Raw genomic sequence first — 22243 nt, 5'->3', positions numbered from 1 at the left:
AGTATTCCTTTTACATAGTAGCAGTTAAAATATTTATTGTAAATCTCAACTTATGATATTAATGTAATCAAATTAAATATAAAACCAAAGCTGTTTGCCACTGCCAGGGCATTAACTTTTTTTATAGAAAATATTTTATAGTTTGATATAGAAAAACAAGTTTTCAAAAACAAGTCCAGAGCCTCGATCATAACATTATAACAGGCACCTTAGAGACCTGCACTATCGCGGGACCCAACGCAACAGAGTGCGGCGCGGAACAACACTTGATGGGCGAGTGCAGGTGCGGGCGGGTAGAGACTCGTGTGTGCGGGATGCGGGAGAATAAGGGTGTACTCTCACTAGGAAATCTTAACCATGCCCGAGCGCATTTGACCCCCAAAGCCCGGTTGATTTGACTAGTATGATCGCTCCATGCCGCAGTTTAGCCGTCCCTGGCTCGGTTGGAAGAGGTGGGCCAGAGCGAGGTACAGTTGGTCTCGGGCGCGGTACGCATGTAGTTTGAGCGCTAACTGCGCCGGAGCGTGGAACTTCTGATATGTGCTGCATGATTGCGTGAACATTTCTGAGTGATAGATCTGGAAAGCAATATATTGTGAGAGGGCCGTGTGTTACCGCGTCCCAAAAGACTCAAAATAATAAACCACAAAGTTAACAAAATGATGCTCTCCACTGTGCTGAGCGAGAGGCTTCTCTGCTGTCTTCACATGCTATCGGAAACTTCCTGTTTCCCACTTATGAAGATCCTGTCCCAAATGGCACCCTAAACCCTCGCGGCCTTCCTCCGAGTCCGCACTTTCGTGATGTAATGCCACTTTGGCTGTTGGGTAGAAGTCTGGTAGAAGTGCGGATCGAGGGCGCTCGCGCGCACCCTTCTGAATGCTAAAATGACAAATGGGACACCCTACGGTCTCGTGGACTTAACGGACACGCGCACACGGTGGCCATTGTTAGTCCATAAGACTGCAAGTGCACATGAAGTGTTCCATTTGGGACAGGGCCGAAGTCATTAGCGCTTCATGTGAGCGCAGCTACTGTCTTATGCCCACCCCAAATGCTCTCATTGGTTGAGACGCGTGATGACACCCATCCCAAACCAGTAATGATCAACATCCCACCCCTCCTGTGACCCATGGTTTGTCTGTATGTGTATTCAGAGCCAGTGAGCAACGGACTTTCATAATAATAAAAAAACTGCGTTAACGCGCGATAAAATAATTGTCGGCGTTAGTCAATTAATGCGTTAACGCGATAACGCGTTAAATTGCCCAGCCCTAGTTTATTTATTTTTCTAGTTTTATGGTCTTATAGCCAGACACAGAGAGAGATGTATTGAACATCTCCTCCACACAGCCATGCGAAATTAATGAAAAACAAATCAGAGAGTGCATGTACATCTCCCAGATAACTGTATTTCACAGTCCTGCACTTTTGCATCAGCCAGATGAGCAGAGGTTTGTTATTTTTGATTTCATATTGGATTGCTGTTTCTCTGTTATTGCAGAAGCACTTGCTCTCACAGTGTCCTGATATGATGCACTCTGAGAAATTCATGCTGGGATTTTAAAAGCCCTAAGCTGACTTTGGGATCCTCTGAAACAACGGATGCTGGTCTCTGTTTGTGTGTTTGGCTAGAAGCATTAATGAACTGATGTGTGTCCAGCTGCTAGTTAAACTGTCTCTGGACTGTGTGTACTCCGAGATGGAGGGACATGACACAGCTGTACAAACAGGAAATCCTGTAATCTCCTCTCGCTGCCCTCAGAGTCCACAGAAACAAGCCAAATGTGACATGGCTTGGGTTCCAGTGTCAACACCTTTCTCGTGGTTACTCTTGAGTCTGTTGACTCTGGTCCAACCCATGGTGAGCATCTAAGGTCCTAACAGAAATGAATGTGACATAAGTTGCTGATTAACTACATAGGCAGCAGTTTCTTTTTTTTTATATAAACCTATGTAAAATATACAAAATAACCTCATTTACATTTTGGACACATTACTATGGAAGCTTTTTTCCACCACAGGGTAAATAGTCGCAATTATTATTATTTAATTTTTTATCTCACAATTCAGACTTTTATCTCGCACTTCTGTGAGATAGAAAGTTGCTATTAACTTTTTATAATTTTTATTCCGTGGTGGAGAAAACAAAACAAACCAGAATTGTAATATGTAAAAAAAATAAAAAATAAAAAATAAATTTGAATTCTGAGATAGTCACAAATTATACACAAATACGTAGAATTGTGAGATTGATTATTGTGAGGTGATTATTTTAATAAAATATAAATTGTATTACTTAGAAAGTTGCTATTAACTTTTTATAATTTTTATTCCGTGGTGGAGAAAACAAAACAAACCAGAATTGTAATATGTAAAAAAAAAAAAAAAATTTGAATTCTGAGATAGTCACAAATTATACACAAATACGTAGAATTGTGAGATTGATTATTGTGAGGTGATTATTTTAATAAAATATAAATTGTATTACTTTTTTATATTATATATATTAAAAATGATTTATATTACTATTGTTTTTTTATCATTTTGTATTTAAACAAAACTACTGGCTTTTTAACTACTGTTTTTACCAGGTTTTATTTTCATGTTATTTCTTATAAGTTGAGCTTCGAGCTTACTGTTTTTTGTTCTGTGATCAGTCACAGCATCAGTCGCTTCCCGTATAGGCATGAAGTGAAGCTGAGACAATGACCTTCATGACCTCCACTCACCTGTGCTTGATGCCGATGACACATCCAGCTGCACCCTTCCTGCGCTTTTGTGTCTACCACTTGTAGATTAAAGCTGATTTCAATGCTGTTTATGGATTCATGGGTAAAATGAGAACGGCAGAGGAAGCTGAATCAAAAGCGACACACACAAAACGAGCCTGAGTCTCTAAGTCGCTCATTACACCATAGACCATTAGCAGACCAGCAAGAGCAGAAAAGAGCAGAGAGATGAAAAATCAAGGAGCCATTTGACGCCTGCTGAAATTTCAGCTTTGCTCAGACAAATACTCCCACAACACCACTCCCCTGACTCTTTTCAATTTTCTTATAGAATATGAATCTTTAATAGGATAATAATTGTGGTAGCATATTTGATGTCACCCACCATTAGACCAGATTAATTAGGCCATTTAGTTTAGCTTAAGAAAGTGTCGCCCATGAAGAATGGGCCAGAGCGAAAGCAGAGAGCTGTGATTGGCTGCTTTATGTGCTTTGTAATGGCTTTCATTGGATTTCCATCTCACATAGAGCGTCTGTGCTTTAGGACTGATAGGTGAAGGTGTTGCTCAATGGTTTGGTCTTTGACATCATAATTTTTTATTTATTTATGTCACTGATATATTAAGTTATTACAGACCGTGACTTTTGATTTACAAATTAAATTTATAATTATTGTCATTTAGTACTGCCCTTCAGAAGCTACAGAAGATACTTGCGTCTTTCCCAGAAGACAAAATAAGTCAAATTTATTCTGATCTTCAAATTCAAAAAGTTTTTTTAGGCATCCTTGTATAGAGGGTGAAGAATTTGATCAACAGTTTTTTTTTTTTTTTTTTTTTTCTGTAGTTCAGATGTTTTTACTGTAAATTTACCTTTTGTGTTTCACGGAAGAAAGAAAGTCATAGAGTTTTGGAACGACGTGAGTAAATAATGACAGAATTTACATTTTTCCCGTGAACTATCCCTTTAAAATGTGTCTATGAAGAAACAGAAAGCAGAAATACTGACATTATTTCCTTGTCAGCGTCTTTTCTTTCAGTTAATCTAGAAGCTCTCCGTATCGGCTCTGTCACATCGCTGTATAAAAGCCGCTTCACTATAGCCTCAAGTCAACGCAGCCCAGCATCTCCACTCTATTATGAACTCTTTTTAATGGAATGTTGAATTTTCCTCATGTGTTTGTGTTGTGTTTTTCACCTGAGCTCAAGCGGCATCCGTGTCAAGGGGTCTAAAAGCCCGTTGATGTCAATAACTGTATTTTTCCTCCGAGGCAGCTGAAGATGAGGTCTAATCGAATGGATGTTAAAGTCACAATAGACTGCTCCTGCTATTACGGCCTGTCAAGCACAGCCCTTTTTCTCCTAGATTAGTTTCTCCTGCTGAATATTTATACACTTACTGTAGGCTTAACCTCACAGTCAATAGTGTTTCATTCCTCTTCTATCCTATTCTCTGCTCTCGTCTTTCATTTCTGTCCTCTTCTCACCTCTCTTCTCCTCTTCTTTTCCTCTTGTTCACACTGCTCCACTCGCCTGTCTAATTAAAGCAGATCGGGATGCATGATGCCATTATTTAGAGACATTATATGACTGTCAATACTCTCTCTTTGGTACTTGCAACACCAGATCTTTTGGTAAAGTGTCATTTTCAGTGAGACTAATGATTTGGAGGAGAGTGTGTTTGTTTTCTTGAATTTGTCACTTTACTATTCACGTGGTTCCTACGGTCATGGGAACGGTTTTGGTAGTATGAGGGAATTTTTAAATTGTATTTTCCAGACATGGAAAAGGCATTTACATTTTCTATAATGCTGTAGTTTTTGCTTATGTGTAGAATAAAACGTATGCCATACGTGTGAATGATTTGTTCTTTTGAGTCCATTCTTTTCGGTTGAACCAGTTTGAATCAGTCAAATTGGTTCACAAATCAGTATGAATGATTTTTCTGATTCATCCATTTGGGGTTCAGTCTGAATTTGAAATGATTTTCAATAAATAAATAAAATGTGTTATGAAAGATTTCTGCTTTAAATAAATGCTGCTCTTTGAACTTTGTTCATAAAAGAATCTTGAAAAAAAAGATCACGTTTCCACAAGTATATTAAGCAGTACAACAGTTTTCAACATTGATAATAAGAAATGTTTCTTGAGCATCCAATTAGAATGATTTCTGAAGGATTGTGACACTGAAGACTGGAGTAATGATGCTGAAAATTCAGCTTTTCATCACAGGAATCAATTACATTTTAAAAGTATATTAAAATGTAAATTGTAATATTTCACAGCACTGCTGTGTTTACTGGACTTCTGATCAAATAATTGCAACCTTGGTGAGCATAAGAGACTTCTTTCGAAAGTATTACCAACCCTGGGATACATATACATATATTTACAGCATATGTAAGTCTGTGGAGTATTTTCCATCCACCAGGTAAAAAAATCTGAAGTAATAGCACAGTTCTCCTCAACAAGCCACATTATTTAAGGTCTGAGGCTACGTTTATGTCTGTAGTGCAAACGGTGTAGGTGTGTTTAATGCTTCTTGTACAAATCCCTGACCCCAATGTTAAGCTAAAGTAACTGATTATAGTCATTTAGCCCCCCCCCCCCCCCCCCCAGTATTCAGTATTAAGAATCAAGCATGTGTAAACTTTTGAACATGGTCATTTTTATAAATTAAACTATTATTTTCTCGTGGACTATGTAAACATATTTTATGTGAAATATCTTATTCAGGTCAGAACTAAATAAAAAAATAGCATGCATTTTATATGACCCCTCGTATTTTGGTAAAATAATTAACATTTTGCAGGGTGTATGTAAACTTTTGACCTCAACTGTAACTTAATTAGATTCACCATATAACTTCATTAGAATTTAAATAGATTTCCCCTTTTCGTTTTTTTAGGCATCCTTGTATAGAGGGTGAAGAATTTGATCAACAGTTTTTTTTTTTTTTGTATTGTGTTTGTTTTTTGTTTTTTTTACTGTAGTTCAGATGTTTTTACTGTAAATTTACCTTTTGTGTTTCACGGAAGAAAGAAAGTCATACAGTTTTGGAACGACGTGAGTAAATAATGACAGAATTTACATTTTTCCCGTGAACTATCCCTTTAAAATGTGTCTATGAAGAAACAGAAAGCAGAAATACTGACATTATTTCCTTGATAGCGTCTTTTCTTTCAGTTAATCTAGAAGCTCTCCGTATCGGCTCTGTGTCACATCGCTGTATAAAAGCCGCTTCACTATAGCCTCAAGTCAACGCAGCCCAGCATCTCCACTCTATTATGAACTCTTTTTAATGGAATGTTGAAATTTCCTCATGTGTTTGTGTTGTGTTTTTCACCTGAGCTCAAGCGGCATCCGTGTCAAGGGGTCTAAAAGCCCGTTGATGTCAATAACTGTATTTTTCCTCCGAGGCAGCTGAAGATGAGGTCTAATCGAATGGATGTTAAAGTCACAATAGACTGCTCCTGCTATTACGGCCTGTCAAGCACAGCCCTTTTTCTCCTAGATTAGTTTCTCCTGCTGAATATTTATACACTTACTGTAGGCTTAACCTCACAGTCAATAGTGTTTCATTCCTCTTCTATCCTATTCTCTGCTCTCGTCTTTCATTTCTGTCCTCTTCTCACCTCTCTTCTCCTCTTCTTTTCCTCTTGTTCACACTGCTCCACTCGCCTGTCTAATTAAAGCAGATCGGGATGCATGATGCCATTATTTAGAGACATTATATGACTGTCAATACTCTCTCTTTGGTACTTGCAACACCAGATCTTTTGGTAAAGTGTCATTTTCAGTGAGACTAATGATTTGGAGGAGAGTGTGTTTGTTTTCTTGAATTTGTCACTTTACTATTCACGTGGTTCCTACGGTCATGGGAACGGTTTTGGTAGTATGAGGGAATTTTTAAATTGTATTTTCCAGACATGGAAAAGGCATTTACATTTTCTATAATGCTGTAGTTTTTGCTTATGTGTAGAATAAAACGTATGCCATACGTGTGAATGATTTGTTCTTTTGAGTCCATTCTTTTCGGTTGAACCAGTTTGAATCAGTCAAATTGGTTCACAAATCAGTATGAATGATTTTTCTGATTCATCCATTTGGGGTTCAGTCTGAATTTGAAATGATTTTCAATAAATAAATAAAATGTGTTATGAAAGATTTCTGCTTTAAATAAATGCTGCTCTTTGAACTTTGTTCATAAAAGAATCTTGAAAAAAAAGATCACGTTTCCACAAGTATATTAAGCAGTACAACAGTTTTCAACATTGATAATAAGAAATGTTTCTTGAGCATCCAATTAGAATGATTTCTGAAGGATTGTGACACTGAAGACTGGAGTAATGATGCTGAAAATTCAGCTTTTCATCACAGGAATCAATTACATTTTAAAAGTATATTAAAATGTAAATTGTAATATTTCACAGCACTGCTGTGTTTACTGGACTTCTGATCAAATAATTGCAACCTTGGTGAGCATAAGAGACTTCTTTCGAAAGTATTACCAACCCTGGGATACATATACATATATTTACAGCATATGTAAGTCTGTGGAGTATTTTCCATCCACCAGGTGCTTTTCATCACAGGAATCAATTACATTTTAAAAGTATATTAAAATGTAAATTGTAATATTTCACAGCACTGCTGTGTTTACTGGACTTCTGATCAAATAATTGCACCCTTGGTGAGCATAAGAGACTTCTTTCGAAAGTATTACCAACCCTGGGATACATATATATTTACAGCATATGTAAGTCTGTGGAGTATTTTCCATCCACCAGGTAAAAAAAATCTGAAGTAATAGCACAGTTCTCCTCAACAAGCCACATTATTTAAGGTCTGAGGCTACGTTTATGTCTGTAGTGCAAACGGTGTAGGTGTGTTTAATGCTTCTTGTACAAATCCCTGACCCCAATGTTAAGCTAAAGTAACTGATTATAGTCATTTAGCTTACTTTAGCAAACAGTGCTAATGATGATGTGTCTGTGTTGCAGGTGTGGCCATGGCTCAGCAAGCGCAGGGCCAGTCGAGGCGTTTCACCACCATGGATGTTGATGAGGAGGAGAACATGAGTGAGTGCTCGTATCTGAACCCCGAACCCTCCATTCCAGCACAGAGCCCTGCACACTCCCCTTAACTAATGTGTCACTTAGTGACCAGTTCATGTGCCTTCCCGTCCCTCTCTACGCCCCTCACGCCGAACAATCCCAGCTGATACGAGGGTTTAAACATGGCCAGAATCTTCAGTCCATTCAGAAAGCCTCCTATATGAGCTCTTTGTCTGACAAAAATATTTTATTGGATTGGGATTTTCTACTCATCTGAGAGAATGGTTTTATTCTGTTGATACCATTAATAGTTTTTTTTTCCAAGTTAATCCAAATTTAGTTTTAGGATATTTGGGGAAAATGGGTCTTAAATGTCTTTTAGTTTTGATTTAAAAATGTTTAAATCAAGTTTAGATTTTTTGCTATGAAAACAGATGAAAGAATCTGGCATGGAGTTTAAAAAAATAAGCAAAAAATCTATGCAGACCACAATTCAATATTTTTTTTTTTGGATGAAAATAACTCTTCGTTTTGATTATTGTAGTATGTTTTCATCTGACTGAAATGGCTTTTAATAGTCAATGAAATAACAAAAACAACAAATTTTGGTTGACAATAATGTCCTTGATGAATATAAATATTGAAGTATTTGTTAATTTGACCATATATCAGACATCCAGTATGCAAGGTTTATTCACATACAGCACAGCATGCTCCTGAAAATATATGACCAGAAAACATAATGAAAATAATTTCAAATTACTTCCTAAAACTTGTTTAAAAGGGTGGTTCACCCAAAATTGATAACTGCATTGGACCCCATTAACTTTTATTTTAAGGACATAAAAATGAGATGACATTGAGTGAATGATGGGATAATTGTATTTTTTGGCTTAACTATGACTTTAAGCATCTTTTATGTACTTTTTTTTGCCATTGCACATTTTAAATGTAGCTAAATAATTGAAAACACATTATAGATAACAAAAAAATTGTCAACCGTGTTTTAAAACAAGGTGACAAAAGAAATAGAACCATCAACCTGAGTATATCATAAAAATGCTGCATTCCCTAATCCATTGGACTTCACTTGATTGAATGTGATCAAAGAAGACTGATCGGATTCAAGAAATGCACAGCATTCTTTCCGTGTCTCTTGAGTCCCGTTCCTCTTCATTCAGCAGTGCTGTGAATAGAAGGTTCTGGGAAGAGTTGTTAACCCAAAGGAAATGTAACCCTCTATTGTCCTGTCACTCAGCCGCATCTGTTCAGAGCCACGGACAATGGAGGGTCCCGTCATTTATTACTGGTCTGTAGTGAAGCGGACGCTTTCTTATTTAGATTTTCTGCAGATAAGCATTACTTGATATTCAAAAGCTTTCTACCTGTGACAGTGCATATTTCTCTATCAGGTATAGATTTTAGGAGCAGGAAACTATAGTATTATGCACAGCAATTCATTGCTTGGCAGGAGTGATGGTTATATGCGCTCATTCAGCACCAGATTTTCAGCACCAAGTTGTTTTTTTGGCCCACTTTTTTAGCAGCCAGTATTTTTCCATTGATTTCCTCCATAGGAAATTCAGAAAGCTTGTGAATCAACATGGTGGCCACACAAAAGTAGCCAGTGCACCTCACTGTTACTGGACATTTAAAGTGCATGGCTCTAGAGGAAAAAATCCTGTTTCTATGTGATTTAAACTGCCGGTGCCTCTGCTCATGTTTGCTTTTACATGCACTAGGAAAAAATTGGAGTAGGAATGATTTTCACTCAGAAATTGCTAGTAAATTTCACAAATAATTGCAAAGAATCAGCAAGTAACAATGAATTAAATGAAAATTTTTGAAGTAGAAAGACTAAAATTATAGTATTTTCTTGTAAAACTCACTCTAATATTCTGTTTTATTTAGAACTTTGAAAAATGTATAGCACGTAGTGAGGCAATGTTTTTAACTGCCAACTGTAAGAACTGTAAGTTTTATGCTTTCTCAGCGTGTGCGATTGATTTTTCTTTCAGCTGAAGGTGGGCAGCTCTCTAAACAGAGAGCTTGAACATCTCTAAGCTGTTTTTGTTTGTCCTGGGCTGTTAAAGTTAAGTTGCATTGCACAAATCTTTTGGGGTTTCTTTGTTTTTCGTGTAACATTGGCTTTATTCTGAAACCTAGCGACCTGCCTTGCTGTCTACTTCTATGGTCACATCTTAATTGAAATCGAACCTCACTTTTGTAACATTCTAGATGGGGTGCATCATACAAGTAGGGATCCTCACACAAAGCACAGATTTGAATGAATTATTTGACACATTACTTAGTGCTGGGCGGTATACCGGTTCATACCGAATACCGGTATTTATTTTTGTTATGATATGAATTTTTAAAATACCGGAATACCGGTGTATGTCGCTTAAACAACATTCGGAACGCGACACTGTTTGAAAGGGGTTCCCTTTTCACTGTTGCACTGTGGTGAGGGAACAGCTGTACGTGTTACTAAGCGTGAAAGATCCGAAACTGAAGCTGTAGAACTAATAGAGACAAAAAAGTAATATAGCCAAAATAGCCGCTCTTTAGTGTAGATGCATGTTGATTTTATCAGACGATGCCGCGATTTATAAATGTGTGACTCCTGGTTAACATGTATTAAAAGGGGTCGTGTTTAGTCACTATTTAGTGTGGTATGTTTTCACAATATTCACTCATCATGACAGTAAAATAGGGCATTCTAAGTCAATATACTGCAGTATTTCCTTTCTCAATCAGTAGAAAATATGGTTAACACCCGGTCATGCATGAAAAGAAAATACCGTCATGTATCGTGAAACCGGTATAATTTTGAAAAATACCGTGATATAAATTTTTGGTCATACCGCCCAGCACTAACATTACTCTTATAAGCATAAAAATACTTAAACACAAATATTGTGTAAAATAGTCCATTTTAATTAAATGGCATGTTTTGTTGATACTTTTTGTTTCTGAATGTATTATAATAGCTGATGCAGTTTGTTGCAGTGAATTATGAGATTGAATATGCACACAGTACCTTTTGGGTGGCATATGATGCTTTAAAATGCCACCTAAGTAGGCAGCTCACTAGGTTTTGGAACAAAGCTGTTGTTTTATCAAGAGTGTGCTTTCCATCATTTAGGCCGGAATTGATCGCATGTGGTCAAATTGATTACACGAGCTGAAGAGTACAAGAGTGTGTGTGTATAACGTGGATATGTGCATTCACACGTATAAGAAGGGTTTTGATTATTCAGATTTTGCTACAGACAGTTTTGTATATTTCTCTCTCTCCCTTTTTATCTCTCTTTGGTTCTTTCTCCTCCATGTTTTCTCTCTTGTCCCCGCCATGTTTTCTCTCACACGGTTTTCTCTCTTTCTCAGATGTCTTTTTTTTTTCTCCTCCTGCCTTGCACCCACTCCCTTATCCACTCTCGTTCCTACTGTTTGCAGAGAGCTCTTACTCTGTTCCCCTACTGTTCACGGATGCTATTCTCTCTCTACCAGAGCACTGAAAGCAGTAACCTAGCGAGCTTTTGCTGAAGGATGTTATAAATGAAAATTTAGCCAAAGTTCCATCAGCTTTGTGAACAGGACATGATGATGTGTGTTTCATCTGCTTATTACGGCAAAACAGTTGTGACTTGTAAATATAAATACATGAGATAAGTCTCATGAAAATAATTGTCTAGGTTCTATTTCACCCAAACATCAAAATAAAATAATATTAATTAAACCCAACATAATTTTAAGGCCAGCTTTTATTTTATTTTTAATTGTTTTTACTGTCACAGTTAACACATTAATGCATGCAATTGAATATGTTGCCTTATTTTTTATACATTTATATTTTTATACTGTTAGTGTTTATTTAATTAGATTTCTAAAACCTTAAGGAGTGAAAAGCACTGTTACATAAATATAAAATGACATCCACACAAAGTGCCAAACCTAATAATTGCATGTAGGCTTGTCTGTGTTTGTTTGTTTATTTATTTATTTATTGATTTTTCGTATTTTAAAGGAACTGACTGCAGTATTTATTTAATTTGATTTTGGGTCGAAATATGATGCTTGATGGGTTGATGGAGAGATATTCACAAAACGCCATACTAAAAACTTTACAAATATTTAACTTTTTTGTTGTGCACCCATTTAGTTTTTTTTCATAACCTCTATTTATATTCAAGGACCTGAAAGTGCATTTGTCATCCCTCAAAAATAGCCTTTTTAAGTAGCTATTAGTCTTTTTAAAGCTTTGCTTTTGTTCTCTATTAATACATATTTTATCTCCAACGAGATGATTGATTGACTCTGCACGGGCCATTGCCTGCAAAACTAAAACTGTACTTTAAATTAAACTGATGATTATGATCATTTCGATTTTATACCTCATGGTCTTCCTTAATTATGTTAATTAATCGGGAGATTTTTTTTCTTGAAATATTTTTTTTGCTCCGTGTCATCTCTGAAATTTCTCTCATAATGATTTTTCACAAGATTATTCTAAAAATGTGTCATGCTAGATTCCCTCGGCACACACAACAAAAGGAACACACATCACTTGTTCGGTTACAAAGAAAGATAAAGGAATCTATAAATTTTACATTTACAAGATCCTGCAACGAAGGCGTTGTAAGTTACTCTTTCTGGGCACCGCAGGTTCATGCAGCACCGACGTAAAGGAAAACCGCAACCTGGACAACGTCTCTTCTAAGGAGGGAGGTGGCCTGGTGGAGCAGCTCCCTAATGGTAGTGGAGGAGGGGGTCGCAAGCGACCCCTGGAGGAGGGCAACAATGGTCACGCGCACTCCAAATTCAGACCCAAGAAACGTAAGAAAACACCAGGGCCGGTTCTGCCCAAGAACGCCCTGATGCAGCTGAATGAGATCAAACCGGGTTTGCAGTACAAGCTGCTATCGCAGACCGGCCCGGTCCATGCGCCGGTCTTTGTCATGACCGTTGAGGTTAACGGTCAGTTGTTCGAGGGCTCGGGGCCTACGAAGAAAAAGGCCAAGTTAAACGCCGCTGAGAAGGCCCTGCGTTCCTTTGTGCAGTTCCCAAACGCATCCGAGGCGCACATGGCCATGGGCCGTACGCTCACAGTCAACACGGATTTCACCTCCGACCAGGCTGACTTCCCTGACATGCTCTTCAATGGGTTTGAGACGCCGGCATCGTCCGAGGAAACGTTTTTTCTGGGCTCCAACGGCAACGGCTCCTTAAAACCGCTGGGAGAGTATCCCGTGCCCCAGGCGCCAGGTACGAATAGCCTTATGCAGGCGCCATTGCCGCCGCCCTCCTCCTTCACCTCCTCGACCAGCGGCAAAAACCCTGTCATGATTCTCAACGAGCTGCGGCCAGGCCTCAAATACGAGTTTGTGTCGGAGAGCGGGGAGAGCCACGCTAAGAACTTTGTGATGTCGGTGACCGTGGACTCACAGACGTTTGAGGGCTCAGGCCGAAATAAGAAACTTGCTAAAGCTCGGGCTGCCCAAGCCGCTCTGTCAGCGCTCTTCAACATGCAACTGGACCAGACCCCGTCGCGCCAACCCATCCCGAGAGAGGGGCTACAGCTGCACCTGCCGCAAGTAAGAGATCTACACCTCAGACTCTACAAAGTCTTTCATATTGGCCTGAAAACTAGGCTACACATAATGACTAATGTATAGTTTACCCTAAAATTTTAATTCTGTGGTCATTTTCTGTCCCTTCAATGTAAGTCCAGGTAACCAAAACATCCAAAAAGTTTAGTGAAGGAATTGTTCGCCCAAAATGAAAATTTGCTGAAAATTCACTTCCCTTCAAGGGTTAGTTCACCCAAAAATGAAAATTCTGTCATTAATTACTGACCCTTATGTCATTCTAAAACCGTAAGACCTCTGTTCATCTTCGGAACACAAATTAAGATATTTTTGATGAATTCTGAGAGCTCTCTGACCCTCCCATAGACGGCAATGTAATTACCACAATCAAGGTCCAGAAACGTAGCAAGTAGATCGGTAAAATAATCCATGTGACATCAGGGATTCAACCGTAATTTTATGAAGCTACGAGAATACTTTTTGAATGCAAAGAAAACAAAAATAATGACTTCATTCAACAATTCGTCTTCTCCGCGTCACCCTGGTGCCATTTTGGAGAGTATCCACTGAACGTAAACAGCGTATGCTATTCTGTGTCAGCTGCATCACGCGGATACGTTGTTTTCGTTCAAATCAAAGCGTAAACAACGTAGAAAATGTATCCGCGTGACACAGAATAGCATACACCAGGGATCCTCAAATCTGGCCCACGAGATCCACTTTCCTGCAGAGTTTAGCTCTAACCCTAATCAAACACACCTGAGCTTACTAATCAGTGTCTTCAGGATCATTAGAAAATCACAGGTAGGTGAGTTTGATCAGGGTTGGAGCTGAACTCTGCAGCGCATTGGCCCTCCAGGGCAAGATTTGAGGAACCCTGGCATGCACTGTTTGTTCAGTGGATATGTTTCTTCATTGAAATAGATTTGGTGAAATTTAGTATTACATTACTTGCTCACCAATGGATCCTCTGCAGTGAATGGGTGCCGTCAGAACGAGAGTCCAGACAGCAAAAAACATTGCAATAATCCAATAGTAATCCACGCGACTCTAGATGCATGTTTATAATAAACAAATCCATCATCAAGGTGGTTTTTTAACTTGAAACTGTTGCTTTTGGCTAAAAGACTAGTCCTCTATCCATAATATTGCTTTCTCCAGTGAAAAAGTAATCTCAGCCTGAATCAGGAGAGAAATATGCACAGACAGACGGTTTACAAGCGAAAACAGTTCTACAAATATATCAGTGGATTTTGATGTGAGAGAACAACAGATAATTAACTTTTTCATTGAAGAAAGCGTTATGGATTATGGACTCGGGCAATGGTTTGTCCAAGAGTTACGAAACTTTATATGATTAATTTAGGTTTTTATTTCAATCTAAACGATGAAGCAATGAGGTTTGTTCTAGCACCTGGACTTTCAGTGGAGGTACAGAAATCAAATATTTTATTAAAAATATCTTAAATTGGGTTTCAAAGATTAATCAAAGTCACATGGGTTTGGAAAAACATGATTGTGAGTAAATGATGACAGAATTTCGCTTTAAGTGTTCATTCACACCAAGCATGTTCAAAAACCACTAGATGAACTATGAAGTTAACCATTGAGACACAATGCGAAAGCCAAATAGATCTTAAACAGCTAGACATAACACAACATAGACACATCAATTCCCATGCATCTTAAATGGCCTTTAACCTTAATTATTAACAGCTGTGTAGCTGTAAATAGTAATGGTTTATTTATACCCTAGAGAAATGCAGGCCTCAACTGGTAAAGAAATGTTATAGAAGATTGCATTACAGTTATAGATGAATAAAAGTGGATATTTTCACAAACTCAGACTTTAATATTGAACCTCATTTCAACCTTTAAAAACTGCGACTTCCTTTAGCACACACACACCAGACTGGCTGATAAAGCCTGATTGTATCAGATCTGTAACAATCTGATGACTATAAGAAATCGGTCCTTTACATCTCATAGTGTTTAATTGAAGTTTCTGATCCATTTAAGTTTATCAGAGATCATAATCTAAGCCTTTATAACGTGATGCGCAAAACCGGCACAAATGGCTGTCTTCGTTAGGAACAAAGCCTAATGGAAATTAAGATGAGCTCTGTTAAAATATTGGGATGGATTGAGTGATATAGCTTAAACATTTTTCTTTATTTTTTTTATTCCATTTGATGATGATCTTCATTTATATATTTGTGACCCTGGACCACAAAACCAGTCATAAGGGTCAATTTTTCGAAATTGAGATTTTATACATCAACGGAAAGCTTATTTATTCAGCTTTCAGATGATGTATGGTTTGTTAGGACAATGTTTGGCAGAGATACAACTATTTGAAAATCTGGAATCTGAGGGTGCAAAAAATCTAAATATTCAAAATAAATCGCCTTTAAAGTTGTCAAAATGAACTTCTTATCAATGCATATTACTAATCAAAAATTAAGTTTTGATATATTTACAGTATGGAATTTACAAAATATCTTCATGGAACATGATCTTTACTTAATATCCTAATGATTTTTGGCATAAAAGAAAAATGAATAATTTTGACCCATGAAATTTATTTTTGGCTATTGCTACACATATACCCCAGCGACTTAAGACTGCTTTTGTGCTCCAGGGTCACATTTTATTTATTTGCCGTATCGTGAAATTGATGTTTTGACTTATTTCATTATTTTTTTTGTTGTTTTTGAGGATTTAATCATTTTCATTATATATACCAACATAAATGCACTAATTAATTAATCTTCATACATTTTTACTAAAATGTTTTAATTTATATATAAAACTTCTCATGTTGAGACTGAGCATTTTTGAGTGATTCAGACAAATTGTTGAAATTCTAAATTGATTTGCTTAATTGGCCGGAACTGATTCATTTGTTTCAAATGAATCAAACTTACCAATCATGACTTGAGTCTCTTTTAGTGTTTTTGCAAGTTGTGAGACAAAGAAAGACCTTTAAACTTGTCTTTAGGAAATTTTGATGGCCAAATAAAAATCACTATGGTGTTCACCAAGTTGCTTAATGTCTTGTCACTAGCAAAGCATTGGATATATGTCATGCATATTCAATATATTGCTCACTCCTGCCAGTGAAGCAACCCAGTGAGCTGAAATGACCAACGACTGGCGTTTGTGTGAGAAAACGTCTATTTACACATTTCTAAAATCCTCTGTTAATCCTGCTTTTGAGATAAGGCCAGGTCTGGAAGCGACCCAATCTTAATTAACATCTTCCTCTGAACCGTGTCAAAACAAGAACATTTAGTTTCAGCCTGCCCACTACCTGTCCATTAAAGAGCAGTCCTGTCAGTGGCATGTTTTGTCTCTGATGCTGATGGCTCTTGGGCTGTCTGTCTGCGTGACAGATACAGCGCCATGAATGCAAAACCCCATTATCCATCCCGAATCTGATGTCAATATGAGAACTGAGGTGGATAGGTGTATTTGTTTTAACCAGACGGCGAGAGGTTAAATAGACTATCGTCACGCTTCAGGCATGTTTTTCCTGCAATTGAGTGTGGCAATACAGACTGACCTCATGTCCAGAATGGAAGGTTGAATGATATAGCAGTGGGCGATATGAAAAATCGTATAGAAGGGTCTGAGTACTGTAATTAGTAAAGTAGTGTTTTATGGCACAGTATAAGTTTTTGCTGTAAATGTAACGGATGATGCCACATTTTAATAACCTTATGGTAATGCCCATTTTAAATAAATCATATAATGTAATCCTGTATATAGTTAAATATAATTGTTTATATAATAGCTAATTAATAATTATATGTAATCATTGGATTATATAAAAAATTGACATTTATATTTAAAAGCACTTAATAGCTAATAATAAAATTATCTAATATTTATAAGATAATCATAAAATGGCATTATATTTTGATATATACCATTACTTGGAAAATTACTTAAACTGTAATTGCCACTTAAAATTATAAATTATTTATACAATTTTATTAATTTTATTATATAATATTACCATAATAAATGTTTAATTATTAGACTGTAAAAAATTTTTTACTTATGCTATTATTAATATAAAATGTATTATATAATCTCAAGAATGTTATTTGTCTTTGAAATGATTTTTATGTCTGCGGTAGCCTCCTTTTTCCACTTTCTTGGTTTTCTAGGCTGCTCTCCTGTGAAATCTGTCAGAGTCTAGTTGGCCAGTGAATTTCCTGTCATCTGTCCCCAGGCGCTAATGGGAAATGAAAGCAAATAAAGATGATGGTGGAAACTAGTGTGTTTTATCATGAGCGTAAAACGCAGCCTTCTGTTCGGTGGGAGATTTCACTGTCTCTTGATAATATATCGAGAGTGCGCTCCGCTTAAACCTCCCATTAGCCGTCTCCAACCGAGTGACTCCGAAGTATTTGGGAAGTAATGTTAGACTAATGTCTCTAATTCTTGCCCATTCGGCCATTGATTTTTCCCTGGCATAATCATTTTCCAGCATATTAACAGGGAGCTTAAGGAATGTGAAGTGGAGGGCACTGTTAGCGGAAAGGATTCACCGAGGTGCCTGAAGGGTTTCGATGAAATATTGGTATTATATTGCAGCAGCAGAAGGTGAATCTGAGGTCTGCGGTAAATTTTGCTTTACAGTCATCCATAGAGGGGCAGGTTCAGTTGAATTTAATTTGTTTGTTCCATTAAAAATCAGTATATTATGTTAAAACTCTGTATTAAACTTTTACTTGGCTCAGTTAGTGGAATCGCATATTCAAAAAGAAAAAAATGTAGAGCCTTGACTGGATTTTTATCCATCAGGAATTGATTAGATTATGAGAAGTGGATATTACATATTGAAGCAAGTTTGTTGAAGGGGAGAGGATAAAAACCTCTTCACACAGGGCCATGTAGTTTTGGATTTTGTTTTCCCTTAATAATAAAAACCTTCATTTAAAAACTGCATGTTGTGTTTACTTGTGTTATCTTTGACTAATATTTAAATTTGGTTGATGATCTGAAACATTAAAGTGTGACAAACATGCAAAAAAATAAGAAATCAGGAAGGGGGCCAACACTTTTTCACACCACTGTATGTCCCATCTATGGAAGCTTGTTTCTGCCAGGGGTTGAAAAAAATTTATAAAAAACTAGATTTTTTTTCTTGCAATTCTGAGGTTATATCTCACAATTCTCTAGAATAGCCAGATATAAACTCAGAATTGCGAGTTAATGATTTTTACAGTCTCATAAAATTTGACTTTTGTTCTCACAGTAGGAGTTTTGTTACATTTACCTTTTATATATTTTTATTCCATGGCACAGACAAAGCAAACACAGTATTGCAAGATAATTCAGAGAAAAAAGGGTGAGGTATAAACTCAAAATTCTGAGAAAAAAGGTCAGAATTCTGAGTTTATATCTCATAATTTTGCCTTTTTTCCCTCAGAATTGCACGTTTAAAGCATGCAATTGTGGGTCAGAATCCCATGGCTGAAATGGCCTTCCATACCCGTGAGTCTTGAACAATAAGACAAGAAGCATGTTTATATGACTTAATGTTGAATTTAGCCATGATGTCTATACTGTTCTGATTATTCCATGCCTGCTTAAAGCCGAGTCATGGATGTACTGATGCTTTACTGATGTTAGCAGTGCAGTCTGTGTGAAGTCTGACATCTGTATGCTCTTTACCAGGTCCTTGCAGATGCCGTTTCTCGTCTGGTAGTGGACAAATTCAGTGAGCTCACTGACAACTTCACATCTCCACACGCACGACGGAAAGTTCTGGCTGGTGTTGTCATGACAACAGGTAGAGTTCTGCACCGGATTTAGAACTGACAACATCTTATTCAGAAATCGTTCCATTATAAAAAAAAAAAGCCCGCAACAACAAACATCTGTATTCTCCCACCAACTGGCTCCGAGCCTGTGAATCAGTCAAAAAGATGAATTAGCCTTATGAATCACTTACTGACTGGACTGATGAGACTTGTTTCATGTACTTGAAATGAAGAATGCTTTTACTATTAAAAGAATCGATAATGAAATCAAGCAATCAGAACCTAAATCTATACATTTCGTATGATTCCTAAGTCTAGATATTCCTAGACTTCAGTACAGTAGTTTTCAGGTGTGAGAGAATGTCGTGTGATTTCTGTTGGTGTGTTTCCTCCTGCTGTTAACTCAGGCACTGATGTCAAGGATGCTGAGGTCATCTGCGTCTCCACGGGAACCAAGTGTATAAACGGCGAGTATATGAGCGACCGTGGCCTGGCGCTCAACGACTGTCACGCTGAAATCATTGCTCGTCGCTCCCTGATCAGGTATCTCTACATGCAGCTGGAGCACTTCTTAAGGTGAGACGCTGCCTTTACTGCCCTGCGTGTCTGTGTGCGTCTCATATGTCACCATAGCATGATGGATGTTTAGCCTAGCAGGAAGGGAAATTAAAGTCATAAACCATTTTTAATTTAATATTTTTTGTTATTGTATACAGTTTAAATAGAGATGCACAATTAATAGAGATGAATCAGGGCATTTTCCAATTTATTAAAATACCAAATGTTGTGATTGAATTTAATAAATATGGAAATATATTTAAAATAATATAGAAAAATGTATAAACCACAAAATATATACACACTCAAACAACAAAATATATACACACACACTCAGCATTTAGATATGATTAATTGTGATATAGCTTTTTTATGTTGTGGTTTAATGATATATATATAAAATACACATCCAACACACATAATTTAACATCCATCTATCTATCTGAGATGAATTATATATATATATATATAATTCATCTCAGATAGATAGATGGATGTTAAATGTATTCTGTAATAAATAATAATAAATCTAGAATAAAGAATAGATCTAGATATATTTAAGTATAATTTTTTTTTTAAGTTATATGTAATTCAAGTTGTTCCAAAAACAGTGTACATGTGAGATATGCAATATTTATGCTCAGAATGTGTGCGTGATAAAGATTAATCGTCAGCTAGCCTTTTGCAATTTATTAAACCACTAAATGCTGTGATCTATTGAAATATTTATGAAAATTAAGTTAAAAAACTTCTATAATCTATAATAATTCTTCTTCTTGAAGTTCAAATTGCAGTCAAAATAATTAGTCATACAGTTTTGTATCTGTTCATGACAATAATTGAGAAGAATTTTTCTGTTGTTTGTCTCTAAATTTAGTAACAATAAAGAGGAGCATCAAAAGTCCATATTCACGCAGTGTGACAAACGTGGCTACCGGCTGAAAGACAACGTCCAGTTTCATCTTTACATCAGCACATCACCTTGCGGAGACGCCCGGATCTTCTCTCCACACGAGGCGGGTGTAGAGGGTGAGACTGAGTCTTTAATAAGCCAAGCTCTAGCGGGAGGTGTGTGAGGATGTTATTTTACTCAAACACTTGTTTGAAATTAATGATCAAAACTGAATAGTTGTATTCAATTAAGATCAGGATGGATACTCTTATGATCAGGTCGCATATCATTATAATTTCACTCGAGTATCTGACTGCATTTCAAAAATAAATTTCATCAGTGTTTTTAATTAGCTGGCGTTGTCGACTCCCCTTGTGGTCTGATTAATTCTGCTCTCGAGTGTTGTATTTAAATAATTTTGCTTGGCTTTATATATCATACAATTATTCAGCTGTTGAAGCAAAACAAAAAACAGTTACTGTTTTTAAGTTAGTGTTATTGGTTCATTGAATCTCTTGGTTTGTTGAAGTAGATTCATAATTTTAGAAGCATTGCCTGTAAGTGTTTTTAAATGTTTATTTCACCGTTTAATTCTTTCTGGGGTTTTTTTTTTTTCTGTTCTCCTCAGACCAGGGAGACAGACACCCAAACAGGAAGGCAAGGGGCCAACTGAGGACCAAGATCGAGTCTGGAGAGGGAACCATCCCGGTGCGCTCTAGTAACACCATACAGACGTGGGACGGCGTTCTGCAGGGCGAGAGGCTGCTTACGATGTCATGCAGTGACAAAATCGCAAGGTAGTTTTTCCAGACAAACTGTTTGAGGTTTATAGCTGTTAGTAGCTGTTGTATTATAGCTAATTATTAAAAAATATTACATTTATATGTATTATTTGTTTGTAAATGTTACATTTTTTCCAAAAAAATAACTAATTAATTGAAATAGTGTAATAAAATTATTACAATTATTATAAATGTATGCAAAGCTTTAATATTTTCATTTTGTTTAATATATTTAATTGACCTTTAATAAATTATATATATACACACAATAATTAAACAAATTCATATTAAATATGAATATTAAAAATATTAAATATACTTTTTTTATTTTGGATTTGCATGCATTTATAATATAGAATTTTTTATATTTATAAAAAAATATTGTATTAAATATAATTCTATGTGTATATATACAGTATATTAGTGGTCGACCAATATATATATATATATATGGCATTTTTCAAATAATATATATATAGTTTTTCTGTTTGGCTGATGCATTCGAGTCGGGACTTTTATTTTGACGGCGCGTAGCCTATAACATAAACATATGTTTATAGCCTACAAGTATGTTTATTTTACAATTTTATTTTTTAATCCATTTTCAAATGATTTCAAATTCTTAAATATTAATTAAAATAATTACATTTATATCGGCCATCGGCCACCCTGCTTTCCAAGATATCGGCATTGGCATCGGCTGTCAAAAAACGATATCAGTCGACCACTACAGTATATATATATATAAATACAATCTAAGAAAACAATAAATAAAAATGTTGTTTTATATATATATATATATGTGTGTGTGTGTGTGTGTGTGTGTGTGTGTGTGTGTGTGTGAAATATGTACAG

The 22243-nt window shown here is 36.5% G+C and overlaps 1 protein-coding gene across 1 annotated transcript in view; it reads left to right on the top strand.

Annotated features, from left to right (window-relative positions):
• Window positions 1-22243, top strand: part of LOC107560615 (double-stranded RNA-specific editase 1-like) — a 122405-nt gene that overhangs the window by 77210 nt on the left and 22952 nt on the right. Inside the window, exons 2-7 of the mRNA XM_016244847.1 lie at window positions 7735-7812; window positions 12457-13385; window positions 19071-19185; window positions 19564-19732; window positions 20592-20743; window positions 21235-21403. Of these exons, the coding sequence (XP_016100333.1) occupies window positions 7743-7812; window positions 12457-13385; window positions 19071-19185; window positions 19564-19732; window positions 20592-20743; window positions 21235-21403 (1604 nt within the window). The 5' untranslated portion in view covers window positions 7735-7742. The remainder of the gene's footprint in view (window positions 1-7734; window positions 7813-12456; window positions 13386-19070; window positions 19186-19563; window positions 19733-20591; window positions 20744-21234; window positions 21404-22243) is intronic.

The sequence above is a fragment of the Sinocyclocheilus grahami genome, unplaced genomic scaffold (assembly GCF_001515645.1).
Source record: "Sinocyclocheilus grahami isolate Dianchi unplaced genomic scaffold, SAMN03320097.WGS_v1.1 scaffold735.1, whole genome shotgun sequence".
In the NCBI taxonomy this organism is placed as follows: domain Eukaryota; kingdom Metazoa; phylum Chordata; class Actinopteri; order Cypriniformes; family Cyprinidae; genus Sinocyclocheilus; species Sinocyclocheilus grahami.
This window is presented reverse-complemented; position numbering and strand designations above follow the sequence as displayed.